This window comes from Microcaecilia unicolor, chromosome 7, assembly GCF_901765095.1.
Source record: "Microcaecilia unicolor chromosome 7, aMicUni1.1, whole genome shotgun sequence".
NCBI classification, from domain to species: Eukaryota; Metazoa; Chordata; class Amphibia; order Gymnophiona; family Siphonopidae; genus Microcaecilia; species Microcaecilia unicolor.
In genome coordinates this window covers 180,228,074-180,245,956 of record NC_044037.1, presented here as the reverse complement: position 1 = coordinate 180,245,956, position 17,883 = coordinate 180,228,074, and the positions used below count along the sequence as shown (strand labels likewise).

Here is a 17,883-nt window from a genome sequence, read left to right as displayed (position 1 = left end):
TCCATCTCTAAGGTCGACCATCTCAACATTTAGGTCGACCATCTCTTAGGTCAACCTAAATGTCGAGATTTGGGCGTCCCCGACCGTATTATAGAAACAAAAGATGGACACCAATCTTGTTTCGATAATACGGGATGCCCTGCCCCTTTGCGGCGATGTCTTCAGAGATGGGCACCCTTAGAGATGGGCATCCCTATTCAAAAATGCCCCTCCACGTGTAAATCCTTTTTAAACAATTTCAGGGATAGCATTTGCATTGTATAGAGCCACTGGTGAAACTCCATCATCAGAAATAAATGTATCCTACCATGCAGACTAAGGAAGAGACATCCAACTGTGTAATGTTTAGGATATGGAATCCAAACGTTTTGTGATATTCAGCTGATATAATTCCCTAGTACTCATAGATAGCTGAATCCCCAAGTACCTAAGGGGATTCAGCTATCTATGTAAGCTAAATCCCCTTAGGTACTTTTACTTAATGGCGGTAAGCCCAATGCGGGCTTACTGCTTGCTATACCAGAACTACCGCTGGGCTACTGCATCAGCCCGGCGGTAGTTCCCACCCCCAGTGCGCACCATTTCTGGTGCTACAAAAATATTTATTATTTTGTAGCGCCAGTGTTTACCCAGCAGTAATCACTGCCCAGTTACTGCCGGATCACTTACCGCAAGGCCATTTCTTAAAGGTAAAAGGGGGCCTCAGCGCACATCAAAAACACGCACGCAGGCAGCTTAATAAAAGGGGCCCTAAATAAATTGGTCACCCACTTCAAAGGAAATTGACCTCTCCATTCCTGCCTTATGATGTTTGTGGAGGCCAGAGCTAAAGATTTGGAAGAATTCAATTTAAAACCAGAAAAGTCTCCAAATTCAGCAAACGACTCCATCATCTCAGGTAATGAGGTATGGGGATAACAATATGTACTAAGAAATCATTGGCAAAAGCTGAAATCTTAAAACCAGAGGTCCTAAAATGAACACCCTGAACATCCAGATTTGCCTTAATTTCTCTAACCAAGGAATTCAAAGTGAGAACAAATAAAAGAAGAGAAAGAGGGTATCCCTGATGTGTACCCCTACAGATATTAAAAGAGGCTGAATGTAAATTATAATCCCACATAGTTGCCTTTGGGTCTGAGTACAGGAGCCACTGTGAATAAAAAATTCCAAGAGACATGGTCAAATGTCTTCTCCACGTCAAAGCTAATAAGATGACAAATTTCTTTGCTGCACCTCTTCCAAAGATGTCAAAATGGCCTGTATATTTTTTGTCGCTGGATGACCTTTCACAAATCCCACCTGGGACTCATCAACCAGGGAAGGGAGGACCCTCACCAGTTGATTAACTAACATCTTTGCCAATAATTTACCTTCATAATTTAAAAGGGAAATGGGACAATAGAAACCTGGATCACAAGAGTTCCTTCCCGGATTCAACAATACAACCATCTGTGCCCATCTTAAAGACTCCGGTAGGACTGTATAATATAATTAAATAACTTAACCAGCATGGGTCCTACTGTATCTTGGAGTACTATATAAAATTCTGCTCAATAAGCATCTGGGCCTGGAGTCTTACCCAATGCACTCTGCTGTAATGCTAACATAATCTTCTCCAATTTAATGGGAGCATTGAAAATAGAGCACTGTGAAGACTTTACCCTGGGGAGATCTACATTCTCTAAGTATAGTGTAGCATCTAGTTGATTATCAGTAGGTGAAGTATAAAGAGTTGCATAAAATATTTTGAGTTAAGTGATATGGTAGCCATGTTAGTCCACTTTTAAATGTAATAAATAGAAATAAAACAAAACATAGATAAGAAAATAAGATAATACCTTTTTTATTGGACTAACTTAATTCATTTTTTGACTAGCTTTCGAAGGTAACACTTCTTCAGATAAAAAATGAGCAAATACTGACAAATATCAGAATATAAGTGAAACACAAAAGCATTCCAATGACAGTCTCACAAGAAGAGGATGGGGTGGGTTAGGTGAAAAACAGGGAGATCCGGGTGAGTGAGAAGCAGGGAGAGATGGAAGGGTGATAAGACGGTGTCAAAGCAGTATAATTTTATGGTTTATAGTGGGATAGAAAACCAAGATCTTTGTTAGGTCCTGGCTGGTGGGTGTCAAAATATTTCATCATTTTGACTTCAAAGGTCTTACATTCCTGGATTTTAAGACTAGCAACATATATGGCACTCAAAAGATGGTGAACACAGGGCTTACTCACTTCAATGACTGCCTTCAGAAGTATAGAGGATGGAAACCTGACTTTCAGGATGCCACAGCAATTATGAAACCCACCCCAAAGCAAGAAATGAACCTGATAATAAAATGGCTGGGAATCGAGTGAGCCAATCATGTAAAGGCATAAAAGGATGCATATTTGCACGACCCCTCCAGAGGTCTGAAAGAAATGTGGGAAAGACTTGATCAGCACTATGGCAGCCCTGAAGTTATCCAAAAGGCACTAATGAAGAGAATAAAGAGTTTCCAAAAGGTTAAGAGATAATGACATGTTACAAGAATTAGATCTCATCCAGGAACTGGAAGCAATCAAAGCTGATCCGAACCTTCTAGGCCTGTGCTACTTGGATACAGCTGGAGCATAAACAAGATTATAACAAAGCTGCTGAATGATATATTTTTTTATTACATTTGTGCCCCACACTTTCCCACTCATGGCAGGCTCAATGTGGCTTATATGTTGTATACAGGTACTTATTTGTACCTGGGGCAATAGAGGGTTAAGTGACTTGCCCAGAGTCACAAGGAGCTGCCTGTGCCTGAAGTGGGAATTGAACTCAGTTTGCCAGAACCAAAGTCCACCACCCTAACCACTAGGCCACTCCTCCAATTAAGAATCAATACTCTGAAAATCAGTTGTAGATTTGGTACTTATATCAATTATTTATATATATATATATATATAAACTAGCCTCAAAAGCCCAGGTTACCTTTAAACTAGGACACCAACTGTAATGGCTAACATCATAGGCTCCTCCGCCTTCCGAAAAAACCTACAGAGTAAAAACTTCCATAAACTTTTAATAATGGAAGAAAATATCTGTAGTAAAAAAAATGGAAGAAGGGGTAATAACTTTTAACAACTTATTGATTAAAGTGCACAAATCTCAACTCCCTATATTGGTTTAGGACTTGAAAAACTCATATTAATAATAAAGTATATTAAAGACTTCAGAACAACATACCCCCCATCTTCTTGAAGATACCATTAAGTGGAAGATAGAACACCCAGTGTTTCCTTTCTATAACAGACAGTATATTATATAACCATCATATAACTAATAATTTGCTTTAATCTTCAATAATCTGAAATATGGCATCTCTTAAGTCTACGTTTTACTTAGCTTTAGATGAATATATAAACCACACTGATTCCAATGTATCCACTAATGTTCTTGACCGTGAGGAATCCGAATATGTTCTGCTAGAGAGAAGTCACTGGAATGACAGAGAACTTGAGACAAGGAAGGAGTTCACAGCCTTCAAGATCCAGCATTATTAATGGACGTTGCATGCTTGTAATGTAGACAGTTTGAAAAGTTAAATAGTGATATCTACCAGACAGGAAGTGTTCTGCCCCCTATTTGCATGGAGGCAGATGATAGGATTATATAATAAGACTACAAATCTCTGTAATCCTGTAGGCTTTTTCAGAGCACATGTCCACTTCCCTGTTTATTATAGAACTCTTTCTTTTGGCTTGCCTTGCTCTTTGTGCATGCTGAGCTAGTTGCCCCCCCCCCCCCCCCCCCCCATCAATTCTGTAAGGGTTAGTCTGCGACATGTCTCCTCTGTGAACTGAAACTGCCTATGCTGTATTCTGTTGTATGATCCCTTCAAGCTACTATGACTCTATCAAGATTTCACCAGTGTAAAAGTATAACAAGCATTAATACTCAGCATGTTCCTCCCAGCCTCTTTTGCTTGAGAGAGAGCTGGTTGAGAAGACTCCCAGTTTGCAAGGCAAAAACTCTTGCCCAGCTCATCTGAAATGTAAGTTATTTTTCCTTGTTTAATCACTGCATTAAAGAAGATTTTGGCTCAAGAGTCTTCTCATAGTGATGTTCTATACTCTGGTTTAAACTGAATGTCAAACCTGGTATAAGGAATATTTTGCAAGGACAGAACATCCGTTGTACAGTAAATAGAGTGCCAGACCTAAGTAGTGATCACCAGGCTTCTTGGCTTCCAACCCTCTATTTCTCTCAGTGCTCAGAGAAACAAAAACTGCCAAACTTTGTGAATTCTTGACCTACACTGATCCTGGCATGTTTAAGGCTCGGCGGAAGGAATGCACCAGTAGCGGGTTGCTGGAGCTCCCTCTCAACTCGCTGCCACTGTACCTCTCGTGTCTTCTGTTTTCTGTCTCTTCTATCAATATTTTAAATGCTGGTTTGGAAGGAAGGGAAAGGTAAAGTAAATCAAGGAAAGTAACTCCGCTTAGCAATACTATGGAACAAGGGAAGGACCTGAACTCCTCCAAGTATCCCCCAATAGAGTGGCCAGATCCTGCAGCACCCTGGATGCTCCCTTAATCCACCAGTTTTCTAATTGGGCCCAGGAGCTACCAGACCAGCTCAGAAACCAGCTGCACAAAATACCTGTCACCATCTACTGGAGACAGAGAATAATGGAGAACTTGTGGCTGCACAGTGCCCTATATAGGGCACAACTCTGTCTCCGTTTGCTGGCATAATCCATTGGCTCTGGACTGATCTGATTTTTATTATTTGGAAGAAAGTTGCAAATATAGAACTATATCAGATAAGAACACAATCTGATGTTTATTATTTGGAAGAAAGTTGCAAATATATAACTACATCAGATAAGAACACTTCAAAGAAGGAATTAAATTTTAACATCAAATAATACAAAAAAACAAAATATGTAGTTCAGGCCTTCCAAAACATGTCCTGGTGACACCACAGCCCATTGAATTTTCAGGATATCCACAATAAATATGCATTGTTTATTTTATTATACTACTTTCAAAAATATTGACTGGAGCAAATTTCAGCCTGACATGCAAAAGTTGACAACATACAAACACATAAGCAAGATAAAATGTCAAATTAGGACTTAATTTCTAGAGATGTGTATTAATTAGCATGTATTCAGTTTATAAGTGTACTTTAAAAGATGTAGTGTGCCATAAACCTATTTTTTTTAATTCATTTATTCATTATTTTACAAGTTGCAATAACACACTTGTTGAAACACAGAGAGCATATTACAATCAATGAAAATATAAATCTAACCAAACAGGTTTTTTCATGAAACAATCTATCTCTTTCTCAGACCACTACTATCAATAGTGAGGAGGGTGATAAAGGTAATAAATAAAAATTACAAAAGAAAACATCATATATATGATATACATATAATAAGTGGCTTAACTTCTGATGTTTACCCGTCTAAGTCTATTTACCATTATTCCTTGTTTAAGCTTTTCCTATCAACAAACATCTGCAGCTGATCTGGCTCAAAGAAAATATATTTATTACTCAAATATTTAACTATGCATTTACAGGGATAAGCGAGTAGGAATGTAGCCCCCATCCCTCTCACTTTTTCCCTCAGCAACAAAAATTTCCTCCTTCTTTCCTGCGTTATTCTAGTAACGTCAGGATAGATCCAAATTTTTTGGCCATAAAATAATTTCTTAGAGTTCTTAAAGTATAGTCTCATCAATGAGCTTAAATCTTGCTCAAATACTAAGGAAACAATTAACGTACCGCGAGTCTCCACTTCAGTAATTGAATCTTCCAAAATGGCAGTTAAGTTTTGAAGATCTATTTCATTTCCCTCTTGTGCTGGTATATTTTTCTTTAAAGGCAATTTTAAGAAGTAAACTCTATTGCAAGGCGGTATAGCTTGAGGGGATATATTCAAATTCTCCATTAAGTACTTTTTAAATAAGTCATTAGGAACTATCCCCGGTACAATGGGGAAATTTAATAGTCTCAATGTTAATCTTCGATTATAATTTTCTAGTTGTTCAATTTTTTTATGAACCATAAGTTTTTCCTTTACCAAAGAGTTTGTCGTATTCTGTATAGTCTTTATTTCTTCATGATTCTGTGATATTTTTTCCAAAGTGTCAGTTCGTACCTTTTCCAATGATTCTGTCAACGAAACCATTTTAGTCATAATTGACGTGGTCTCTCGAGCGGATTGAGAAACAGTTTGTTTTAGCTCTTGAAGAGTTTTCCAGATTAAGGTCAACGTTATCTCTGTAGGAGTAGCTTCCTCCACGCTTTCCTCTGTCAACCGAACAGGAGCTGCACTGCCAGGCTGGGTGGTTCCGCTAACGACGTCCGTTGCATCAACCACTCCTTGCATTCTCCTTAGGTTGGCCGGGCATGGAGGTGAAATAATCCCCGGGGGCGAGAGTGTAATATCAAGGCCCTGAGACGCCGACGCCAACTATCCTGCTACGGCGTCTAATGCAGGCCGCGCCATTCCGGTATCGCGGGTTTGAATCACACCGAAGCGCTCCAGAGTCTGCTGCACTGGGGAAGACGTCCTGGCCACTGGCAGCTGGCCCTTAGTTATCCCCTTCCTCTTCGTGTGTGGCATGGTAAGAAACAATAGATAGCGAGCAAAAGTTTCGAAGAGCAGCAGGAGCGTTACCGTGTGTTAGATCGCCATCTTCACTGGCTCCCTATCCATTTTCGCATCCTGTTCAAACTTCTTCTACTAACCTATAAATGTATTCACTCTGCTGCTCCCCAGTATCTCTCCACACTCGTCCTTCCCTACACCCCTTCCCGTGCACTCCGCTCCATGGATAAATCCTTCTTATCTGTTCCCTTCTCCACTACTGCCAACTCCAGACTTCGCGCCTTCTGTCTCGCTGCACCCTACGCCTGGAATAAACTTCCTGAGCCCCTACGTCTTGCCCCATCCTTGGCCACCTTTAAATCTAGACTGAAAGCCCACCTCTTTAACATTGCTTTTGACTCGTAACCGCTTGTAACCACTCGCCTCCACCTACCCTCCTCTCTTCCTTCCCGTTCACATTAATTGATTTGATTTGCTTACTTTATTTATTTTTGTCTATTAGATTGTAAGCTCTTTGAGCAGGGACTGTCTTTCTTCTATGTTTGTGCAGCGCTGCGTATGCCTTGTAGCGCTATAGAAATGCTAAATAGTAGTAGTAGTAGTAGTAGCCACACCCTGGACACTCCACTCTATTTAATACATGAAGAGTACCTATTGGCTTCTCAAAAAAGCATAATGGTAGTGAGTTAAAATCGTCCATTTTTCCCTTTCACAAAAAATATCATTTTAGAGATCCTAACATGCTGAATATAGATCTCCTTAGATTCTGCCAAAGTAACTTTTTCCCTCATTGTTCAACTTGTCTTGCTTGCTTTTTAGTATAACAAATAGCTGGTGGATATCATGGAACTCTGTGTATTGATACAAAGCTGCAAGATATAAAGAGTCTCTCAAAGAAGAGTTCCAAATGCACACCAGGGCATTTGGTGAAACCTCCAACATGACTTCCAAGGAGGAGAAAGAGGCCTGCCACTTATGCTATGAGGACACAAGCAAATTATGACCAAAACAAGAGGGCTGGCGTTATAGACTCAATCGGAATTGACTTAGCCTGAAAAGATAGTAGACAATAGTCAAACCATGGCACAGATATACACTACCTGTGTGAAACCAAATGATATAGCTGTTAGAAATTTGTCAACTGCAGGGGGGCATACAAAATCTACATAATTAAAATCACCTGTGATCAATACACTTCAGTAGGATAACCTCATAGTAGCAACAACTTCAAACATTGCCTAAACAGACCCAAAACTGAGTCCTAGTGGATGATAGACAACAGATCAGGAAAACTACTGGGTGAAAATATAATAGTTTATTACACTGAGACTTACCATGTACACAACTCACCACGTACACAAATACATTTAAATGACATCCTATAGGTACAGATAAAATGACACTAAATCACTCAGTTAGTACTTACCCTGGACTCGTATTACAAGGGATATATGTATGCACTTGAAGTGGCCCTTGGATCCAAGCTAAGCTGTCCACAGTGAAGGAATAATATATATTATTTATTATAGATAATAAAAATAGCAATTATGGCAAGCGAGATACAAAAATATACTGAAGATTACACCAAAGTGGATGGGGAACTGAGGAACTGAGTTTGATTCCCACTTCAGGCACAGGCAGCTCCTTGTGACTCTGGGCAAGTCACTTAACCCTCCATTGCCCCATGTAAGCCGCATTGAGCCTGCCATGAGTGGGAAAGTGCAAGGTACAAATGTAACAAAAATAAAAATAAATAAAATATGAATATATCTATCTATATGTGTATGTATATGTATGTGTGTGATTACACAACTACAATACTATCCTGAGAAGAAATTACATCTTAGCAGCTATATTAGGCTATACCATGTGCTTGAGAAATAACCAATCCTTAGCCAGCAAATGCACAGGCCACTAACTAGGGTCTCTGACCGTAGAGGAAAATCCCATTCTCTCATTCTTAGAGATCCTCAGCTTCAGCTTCTGATAGAGTGATGACTTGGTTAGTAACATAGTAAAAGATGGCAGATAAAGACCTAAATGGTCCATCTAGTCTGCCCAACAAGATAAACTCATTTTACATGTTATGTGATACTTTATGTGTATACCCGACTTTGATTTGTCCTTGCCATTCTCAGTGCACAGACCGTAGAAGTCTACCCAGCACTGTTCTTGTACTAAAAGTTCTGAAGCTAACATCGAAGCCCCTTAAAATTTACACTCCAGCCCATCCATATCTATTCAGCCACGATCAGGGCGTTGACCGTAGAAGTCTGCCCAGCATTGGTTTTACTTCCAAATTACCGGCATTGCCACCCAATCTCTGCTAAGATTCTGTAGAGCCATTCCTTCTAAAAAGGAATCCTTTGTGTTTATCCCATGCATGTTTGAATTCCATTACCGTTTTCATCTCCACCACCTCCTGCAAGAGGGCATTCCACATATCTACCACCCTTTCCGTGAAAAAATACTTCCTGACATTACTCCTGAGTCTGCCCCCCTTCAACCTCAATTCATGTCCTCTAGTTCTTCCACCTTCCCATTTCCGGAAAAGGTTCATTTGCGGATTAATGCCTTTCAAATATTTGAACGTCTGTATCATGTCACCCCTGTTTCTCCTTTCCTCCAAGGTATACATGTTCAGGTCAGCAAGTATCTCTTCGTACGGTTCGCAATGCAAATCCCATACCATTTTTGTAGCTTTTCTTTGCATTTGTTCCAGTCTTTTTACATCTTTAGCAAGATATGGCCTCCAAAACTGAGCACAATACTCCAAGTGGGGCCTCACCAATGACTTGTAGAGGGGCAGCAACACCTCCTTTCTTCTGCTGGTTATACCCCTCTCTATGCAGTCTAGCATCCTTCTGGCCACAGGCGTCGCCTTGTCACATTGTTTCTTTACCTTCATATCCTTTGACACCAACACCCCAAGGTCTCTCTCCTGAGTCAAGCTTACTAATCTCTCCCCTCCTATTCGGTATCTCTCTTTGGGTTTCTGCACCCCAAGTGCATCACTCTGCACTTCTTGGCATTAAATTTTAACTTTAAAAATTACTTTTTGGGTTCAAAAGCTGGTTTTCTCTGGTATACTGTTAAATATCACTCATACTTTATACCATTATATTACATAGTTTTTTTTTAATTGCAGTGCTCAGTGTGTTGAAGTGCCAAACTATCATGTTCCACAGAACCAGCATATAGCACTACAAGCTCATTTCCATCATAGCACTGGACCCTGCCCACCTTCCTTTGTTCTAGCCCCTGTGTCAGTTCCTAAATTGGTAAAGTCCAATTCTATATAATACTGATCTTTGATTTGAATCACATGTCAATTAATGGTAGAGGCGTTGTAGTACTTATCTTGTTGCTGGTCCTTGTGTGCTTAAATTCTCTATCATTGCTGCTGGAGCTGTTCGTGTGCTAGCAGTGCGGTAAAATGTCTTCTGATGTGTTCTTCACAGCTGATAGTGCCCTCGGAGCTGGTGTTAGGGTTTAAAGCATCGTGGTGGCCACTTACTGGCTGAGGTCTCGGGCTTCAGCTGGCCGGGGGGGAGGGGCAGGCACTGTCCACCCCTCTCTGGAAAGTGTCCTGTCCACAAGCAGTGAAAGGCAGGAGTCAGGTGCGAGCTGCGTGAATGAGGTTCTGTTACCCCAGAACACCTACTCGAGTCAGCACACTGTTGCAACAAGACCGATGCAGTAGGGGTCATCCCGCTGGGAGTTGATGTAGCCAGCAGCTTCTGTAAGCAAGCTCGGGGGCTCCATCAGCCATAGCCAAGATCCCCTTCACCTGCACCAGTCCAGGACCCTGTCCAACCAGGCATGTTCAACTAGGCACAAGAACTATGCTTACCACACAGCTCTTGTGCGCATGTGCTGGGCATGTTCTCCCCCTCCTTACTTCCCCATGCCATTAGCACTGAGCATTGAGAAGTTCTTTTATCATGCTGTAGCATCTGGCCCTGATACAATGAAGAAAACTGGAAACAACACTGAGGATTCAGACAACTACATCACTGCTGAATTATTTATGATGTCACAATCAAAACATTAGGAACGGGAATGCTATGCTTGTCAGGCATCCTGGAGCCATGTGATCAAGTTGGATGACACAGCATCCTAGGGAGCCTGCATCTCTGCAATCTATAACCATTAAAGTAAGGATTATATCTTCCATTCCAATAATATACAGAGGTAAGAACTCAGGGCCATCACCCATCCTCCTAACTACTTCAAAGAGAAAATGTAAGTTTGTAAACCACACACCACTATCAAGATAACAAAAAATGTCCTAAAATCCCACTCATGATGATTACAATTCCATTAAAATAAAAAGCCATAGAAAAGCATAGCCACTGTGGAAGGAACACTAAGGGATATGTCAAGAAGAGATGTTGGCTGCCCCCCACCCCGTACTCGTTCAACATTCCCTTCTGCTGACCAGAAAGTAACATCAGTAGGGCTGGAGTCAGGGCAAATAGTAATTTCCAAGGGAGCAACAGAGGAAGGTTCCCAGGCTCACCTCCAAGCACTGGAGGAGCCAGCAAGCATGAGATACATTTGCTTATACTTTGCTGCCACTATATTGCATGTATATTATTTATGGATGTCCTGAAAACCCGCCTAGCTATGGAGTCATCAGGCCAGGATTTGGAAGCCCTGCTGAAGTTTATTTTGTATATTCTTTTTAATATTGTTCAATCCACTGGAAAGACAAGTTTTTTCCGGAGAGTGAAGCTGGGTTGTGGCATCTGCTTCCCTTGGTTTTTCCTGTCAAACTTTTTGCTCACTTCATGGTTCACATTTGTCAGGATGGTGAGAAGATCATGTCCTCTGGAAAATATAGATATGTCAGGGTTACATTATTATTCAAAAACTTAATATGGTCCTGATCATGCAATACAGAACTGAAAAGCGTACTTATTTAATTTTTCTTGGCTTCTTTTACCTCCTATTGTATATAAGTCAAACATTAAAAAAAGTCATAATTCAGAAAGGGGACGAGCAGTAGAGAGTGACACGGTAATGATTACTGTGGTAATACCATGGTTATCATGGTAATTACCACAGTAATGGTGACATTTATTTTAATTATGCATTACTACCATGGTAACAGTATGACATTATGCAGTAGTCACGGGAACAGGGACCGCGATTACTTTATCCCTGTGGTAATGAGGATAAAAGTCTGGCCGCCCTCCCCCCTAAGCCTACCTTAAAGCACCCTGGTGGTCTAGTGGCCTCTTTGGGGCAAGAAAGAAGCCCACTCTTTCCCATCCGCTGCCACTGCTCTACCCAATACTGACACCTCTTCAATATGGCTGCCGAGACTTCAAGCGGAAGTCATGCGAGGCTGCCGCTTGAAGTCTCAGCAGCCATTTTGAAGAAGTGTCTGTATTAGGCAGAGGAGCAGCAGCTGGCAGGAAAGAGTAGGCTTCTTTCCTGCCCTGAAGAGTCCATTAGACCACCAGGACCATATTGGGAAGAAGAGCAGCAGCAGGCAGGAAAGAGGCCAGCTTAGCCCAGCCAGCCAGCCCAGCCAGCTAAGCCCAGCCAGCCAGCCCAGCAAGAAAGCCAACCAAGCCCAGCCTGCTAAGCCAGCCAGGAAAGCCAGCCAGTCAGCCAGACCAACAGGCAAGCCCAGCCAGCTAGCCCAGCCCAGCCTCTTATCCTCATTTTTTTAATCTATGAAGAAACAGTAAATCATCCAGTCACCCAGCCAGGCAGCCTTTTATCCCCTTGGCACATCAAGGTAGGCATTTGGGGGTCCTTTTACCAAGCGGTGAGAAAAAGATCTCTGCGCTACCAGCGGGGGCCCTTTTTACTGCAATGGGTAAAAAAGCTCCCAGCACACATGGCCATGACATAAGAGAACTCTTCCTGCATGGCAATAACAGCAGGGAGCCCTTACCACCATCCACTGAGGTGGCGATAAGGGCTCCCGTGCTAACCCGGCGGTAACCGGGCAGCGCGCGGCGATGTTTGATTACTGCCTGAATATCGCCATGCAAGCCATTTCCGGGGGTTTCTTTCCCCCAAAACAATGGTGGGCGTTTCTTTTTCCCTCAGAAATGGCACGCACTGAGGGCGGGTTTACCACTGGCGGCCACATTGGGCCAGCGGTAGTAGCGGAAGAGCGAGCGGTAAGCCTGCGTTGGGCTTACCACTGTTCTGTAAAAGGAAATCCACCCGTGTCCAGCAACTCTCCTCTCCCCTGCCCTCCATCCATCTATCCATCCATATCCAGCAATTCTCCTCTCCCCTTCTATATCCAGCAATTCTCTTCTCTCCCCTGCCTCCCTCTATCCATCTATACCTAGCAATTCTCTTCTCTTCCCTGCCCCCCTCCATCCATCCATACCCAGCGATTCTCCTCTCTCCCCTGCCCTCCCCTCCCACTCCCATCCATGTCCAGCGATTCTCCTTCGCCCCATCCTCCCCTCCCATTCGTGTCCACCTGCCCGCCCTCTTTTCCCCCCCAACATCCCTCTTTATCTTCCTGCTACAGTGCCACCCTGCATGGTTTAAATCTTTTTTATTACCTCCATCGCAGCAGCCACGTCATTGAAAACCCTGCTTATCTCTAGCCTTCCCTTCGTGAGTTTGTTCCCACAGCGTCCCGCCCTTGCGGAAAGAGGAAATGACGTCAGAAGAAGGCAGGACTCTGAGGGAACAAACTCACAAAGGGAAGGCTAGAGACGGGCAGGTCTTTCAATGACGCAGCTGCTGCGATGGAGGTAAATAAAAGATTTAACCCCCCCCCCCCCCAGGATGGTGCGGGCCGGGCGCATGTAAACGAGGGCTGTGGGAGGTGAGGTAAATGGGGTATGCATGGCTTGTGGCGCCCTCCTGCCATGCTTACCTCATTTACCGGAGCCGGCTCGACATGCAAGACAACCGGCTCGCAAGATCTTAGAAAATTTAACAACACATAATAGGGTAAAAAAGAGCCTATTGTTAACCGGTTTTTATGATGTAATTTTTGCATAATATGTCTTGTTAACTTTATTATGAATGTTTTTAGATTCCAGGTAGTGCAGGACATATATTTTGTAAATCAATCAATAAATAAGTATGCACTGCATTTTCAGATGTTGCCCTTTTTCTCCATTTCTATAGAGGTATTCAATAATTTACTTTCCTGAGGGCTTTTATTAAGGTTTCTGTGCATCAACCAATACCAGATTCCACCAGAAATCCAGAATCTTTAATAACCTACTGCTTCACCATCTCACACTCAGAGGTGACTGTGGCGTGGAAGAGAGGTTTGCCTCCTCTTCTACCCTCTAAGCTGTATATACATAGGATTTGGAAGGTTTATTTTATAACCAGAATGACGTGTAAGAGGGTAAACTTGTTCACGGATAACAGGGACGAGTCTGACAAGAGATCACTCCCGTTATCTTTCCAGTTGAGAACTACATTCCCTTGAAAACATCATGTTGGTGAAATGTGGGCCCACATCGGGAATAAAGATGTTTTTTAACTCATGTCATTAGATCACAACGGGTGAAGGTTCAGCAGCAACCACTTGAGACCCAGCACCGGGAACAGCTGATCACCTATAGATAAGTATCTCTTATCACAGTTAAGCATATTGTTACAGCGGTCTCTAACATATTCGGAGGTAGGCAGGACCGGTGCTATGATTTATGGTTGCTACGGGCCGACTCCATTTTGTATGGTATAAAGGCACATGAGCAAATTCTGAGCACTGCATATTAAAAAATTTTAAAAATCAAAAACAGTAAACAACCATATATACAAATAAGGTTTACTTATTACATATGGATAACACTGGTGAAATTGTAGATATCATTAATTTATTACACCAGCTTGAACTGTATTGAAGCCTAAGTATTGCATTGATTAAATTTTAACTGCCAGACCCTCGACCATTCTTCTAACTTTTGGTTATCAATAGAAATCAAACAAAATAAAACATGGAAAAGAAAATAAGATGATACCTTTTTTATTGGACATAACTTAATACATTTCTTGATTAGCTTTCGAAGGTTGCCCTTCTTCCTCAGATCGGAAATGGACTAACACGGCTACCACACTCCTCTTCTAACTTTTGGAGATCCCTTCTCATCATTTCTACTCCCTCCAGGGTATCAACTCTATTGGCTATCTTCGTGTCATCCGCAAAAAGGCAAACCTTTCCTTCCAACCCTTCAGCAATATCTCCCACAAATATATTACACAGAATAGGCCCCAGCACCGACCCCTGAGGAACTCCACTGCTCACATTCCTTTCCTCCAAGCGGATTCCATTTACCACCACCTTCTGCCATCTGTCGGTCAATCAGTTTCTTATCCAGTTCACCACTTTCGGTCTTAAGTTCAGCCCTTTCAGTTTATTCATGAGTCTTCTGTGGGGGACCGTATCAAAGGCTTTACTGAAATCCAAGTAGATTACATGTAGCGCACATCCTTCATCTAGTTCTTTGGTCACCCAGTTAACTATCCTTTCTTTCAGCAGCAACTCCATTACTTTTCCTACCACCGACATGAGACTTATCGGTGTGTAGTTTCCCACTTCTTCCCTGTCTCCACTTTTGTGAACAGGGACCACATCCGCTCATCTCCAATCTCGCGGAACTTCTCCCATCTCTAAAAATCTATTAAATAAATCTTTAAGAGGTCCCGCCAGGACCTCTCTGAGCTCCTTCAGTATCCTGGGATGTATCCCATCTGGCCCCATAGCTTTGTCCACCTTCAGAGTCTCCATCTGTTTATAAACTCTTTCTTCCGTAAATGGCGCAGTATCCACTCCATTCCCAGATATTCTCTCTGGCTCCAACCGCAGTCCTTCTCCAGGATTTTCCTCAGTGAACACCGAAGAGAAGTAATTGTTTAACACATTCGCTTTATCCTCCTCACTCTCCACATAACCATTCTCATTATCTTTCAGTCTCGCAATTCCATTCCTATCTTTTCTACTTTCTCCAATATATCTGAAAAAGGTCATCACTTCTCTTTACATCTTTACTCATTTTTTCTTCCACTCGCGCTTTCGCTAGCCATATTTCCCTCTTCACTTCTTTGAGTTTAATCCGATAATCTTTTCCGTGATCCTCTTGTTGTGTTCTTTTGTATTTCTTGAACAAAGCCTCTTTTGCTCTTATTTTTTCAGCTATTTGTTTGGAGAACCATATAGGCTTCCTGCTTCTCTTGGTTTTGTTTACTTTTCTCGCATAAAGATCAGTTGCCATATTTATAGCAGCCTTTAGCTTTGACCACTGATTTTCTACTTCTCCTACTCCTTCCCACGCCAACAGCTCCTTCTTCAGGTAGTCCCCCATTTTATCAAAATCAGTGTGTCTGAAATCCAGTACTTTGAGATTTGTGCATCCACATTCCACTTTTGAGTAAAAATAGCCAAAAATGAAATGGCTGTGTGGTAAGTTTGCACTTGCTGTGTGGCCATTTCGGGGGGGGGGGGGGGAGCACTTACTGCCACCCATTGAGGTGGCATTAAAGGTTCCTGCACTAACCTGACAGTAATTGGGCAGTACGTGAGCTGCCCGATTACCGCAGGGTAACCCCCTGTGGAAATATTTTTCTAATATTTCCGCTAGCACCAGAAATGGTGCACACTGGGGGTGGAACTACCAACAGCACCCATATTGGGCCGGCGGTAGTCCCAGGTTGCCATGCAGCAACCCTATAGTAAAAGGGTCCCTTGGGGTCTTGACCTGGGCAGGCACTACATAGGCACATTATTATGATGTATCTCAGCAGGGTCATAGGTGTCACTTCAGCCATACACATGGGGTTACCAGAAGTTTGAGCAGCACTGTGCTAGACCTAGCTACTATACCTGTAGTGTTCACTCTAAGCTGAGCACATGGGTGCGTGCACACAAATCATGAACCCTGTGCACAGCAAAACATGGCACACACAAGGAAAATATAATGCTGAGATGTTTTAATTAGTTGTTAGAAAACAGCCCAGAGAAACTGAACTATTTACTTCTGCCTCATCGTAGCAGCTGAGAGATTACTTAGCATAAACTGGCACTCTGCTAAATTGGCAGTTTCAGTTCCATCCAAAGGATGGCACTATAATATTAATCAGATCGCTAGCAATACTGTCATTATTAAATTTTAACAATGTTCCCTCTAAGCTGTATGATTCTATTTTTAAAAGCCCTGATCTATGGGTGGTTTAGGGGGAAGGGATGGTATTACAGTTATACAGCTTTCAATTATTTTTCCATCACAAGTCTGAAATATTAACATTTTATAAAAATGTAACCCCCCCCCCCCCCCCCCGGTTTACTAAGCCGCGCTAATGGCTGCGGTGCGCTAATGCCAACACAGGCCATTCACTATGAATGGGCTGTGTTGGCATTGCCGCTTGGCTTAATAAACGGGGGGGGGGGGGGGGGGATAATATTTTCCCAAATTTTGTGCCTTGCTATGATCACAATATTTAATCATAAATATTGCATAAAAAATAAGTTGCATAAAATTACTTATAAATTTGGTTAGTGGAAAGTTTTGCACATGGGGCTGATAATTTTGCACTAAGCCATCAATCCTTAGAGGGAACATTGCACACTTGTATATTTAGAGGCCCTTTTACACAGCCGCAGTAAGTACTAATGCATGCTTACCGCAGGAAAAAATGGCATACCAAGGGACGCGCTGAGGCATCCCGTGGTAATTTTGCCATATGTGCACATTACCCATGTTCTAAAAAAATATTTCTTCTTTTTTGGCACAGGGGGCATGTCTGGGTGGTGAGAGAGAGCGTGTTCTGTGTTAATTGGTTAGCGCAGCTACATTGCCACGCGTTAATCAATTAGCGCGGGTTTAGCATGCAAGTACCCATTGCCTACAAAATAGGTGGTGATAGGGGCTGATGTGCTAATGGACATGCACTAATTACAGCATGGTCATTATTGAAAAATTCAGAAAATCGTCCATTCTACCCCAACAGTAAAAATAGCCTTAGCGTAAGGGAATGATCCACATAAGGGCACACTAAGGGCACTTTTTACTGCTGTTTGGTAAAGGGCCCCTTAAATTGGCCAAGAAACTACCAGGAGGAAAGTCTTTGAAGACTGGCTTCTTTTTGTTTGTGCATTAAAATGACAAAACAAAATGTTTGCAATATGACTCTATATCATAGTGTTAAAATATTTCTGTATACAGCTGCTACATTGTAATACAATAAAAAATGTAAATTAAAAAAAATCGACTGGGAGAAAATTTGCTGACCATCAATTCACACTTCCCATCTCCTAAACCTTTAAGGTCCAAAAATAATT

The 17,883-nt window shown here is 42.0% G+C and overlaps 1 protein-coding gene across 2 annotated transcripts in view; it reads right to left on the bottom strand.

Annotated features, from left to right (window-relative positions):
- Nucleotides 1-9,733: 9,733 nt before the first annotated feature.
- Nucleotides 9,734-17,883, bottom strand: part of LOC115474822 (caspase-8-like) — a 105,260-nt gene continuing 97,110 nt past the window's right edge. For both annotated transcript variants that reach the window (XM_030210494.1, XM_030210495.1), the window contains exon 9: nucleotides 9,734-11,435. In XM_030210494.1, coding sequence (XP_030066354.1) covers nucleotides 11,300-11,435 — 136 coding nt within the window. In that variant the 3' untranslated portion in view covers nucleotides 9,734-11,299. The remainder of the gene's footprint in view (nucleotides 11,436-17,883) is intronic.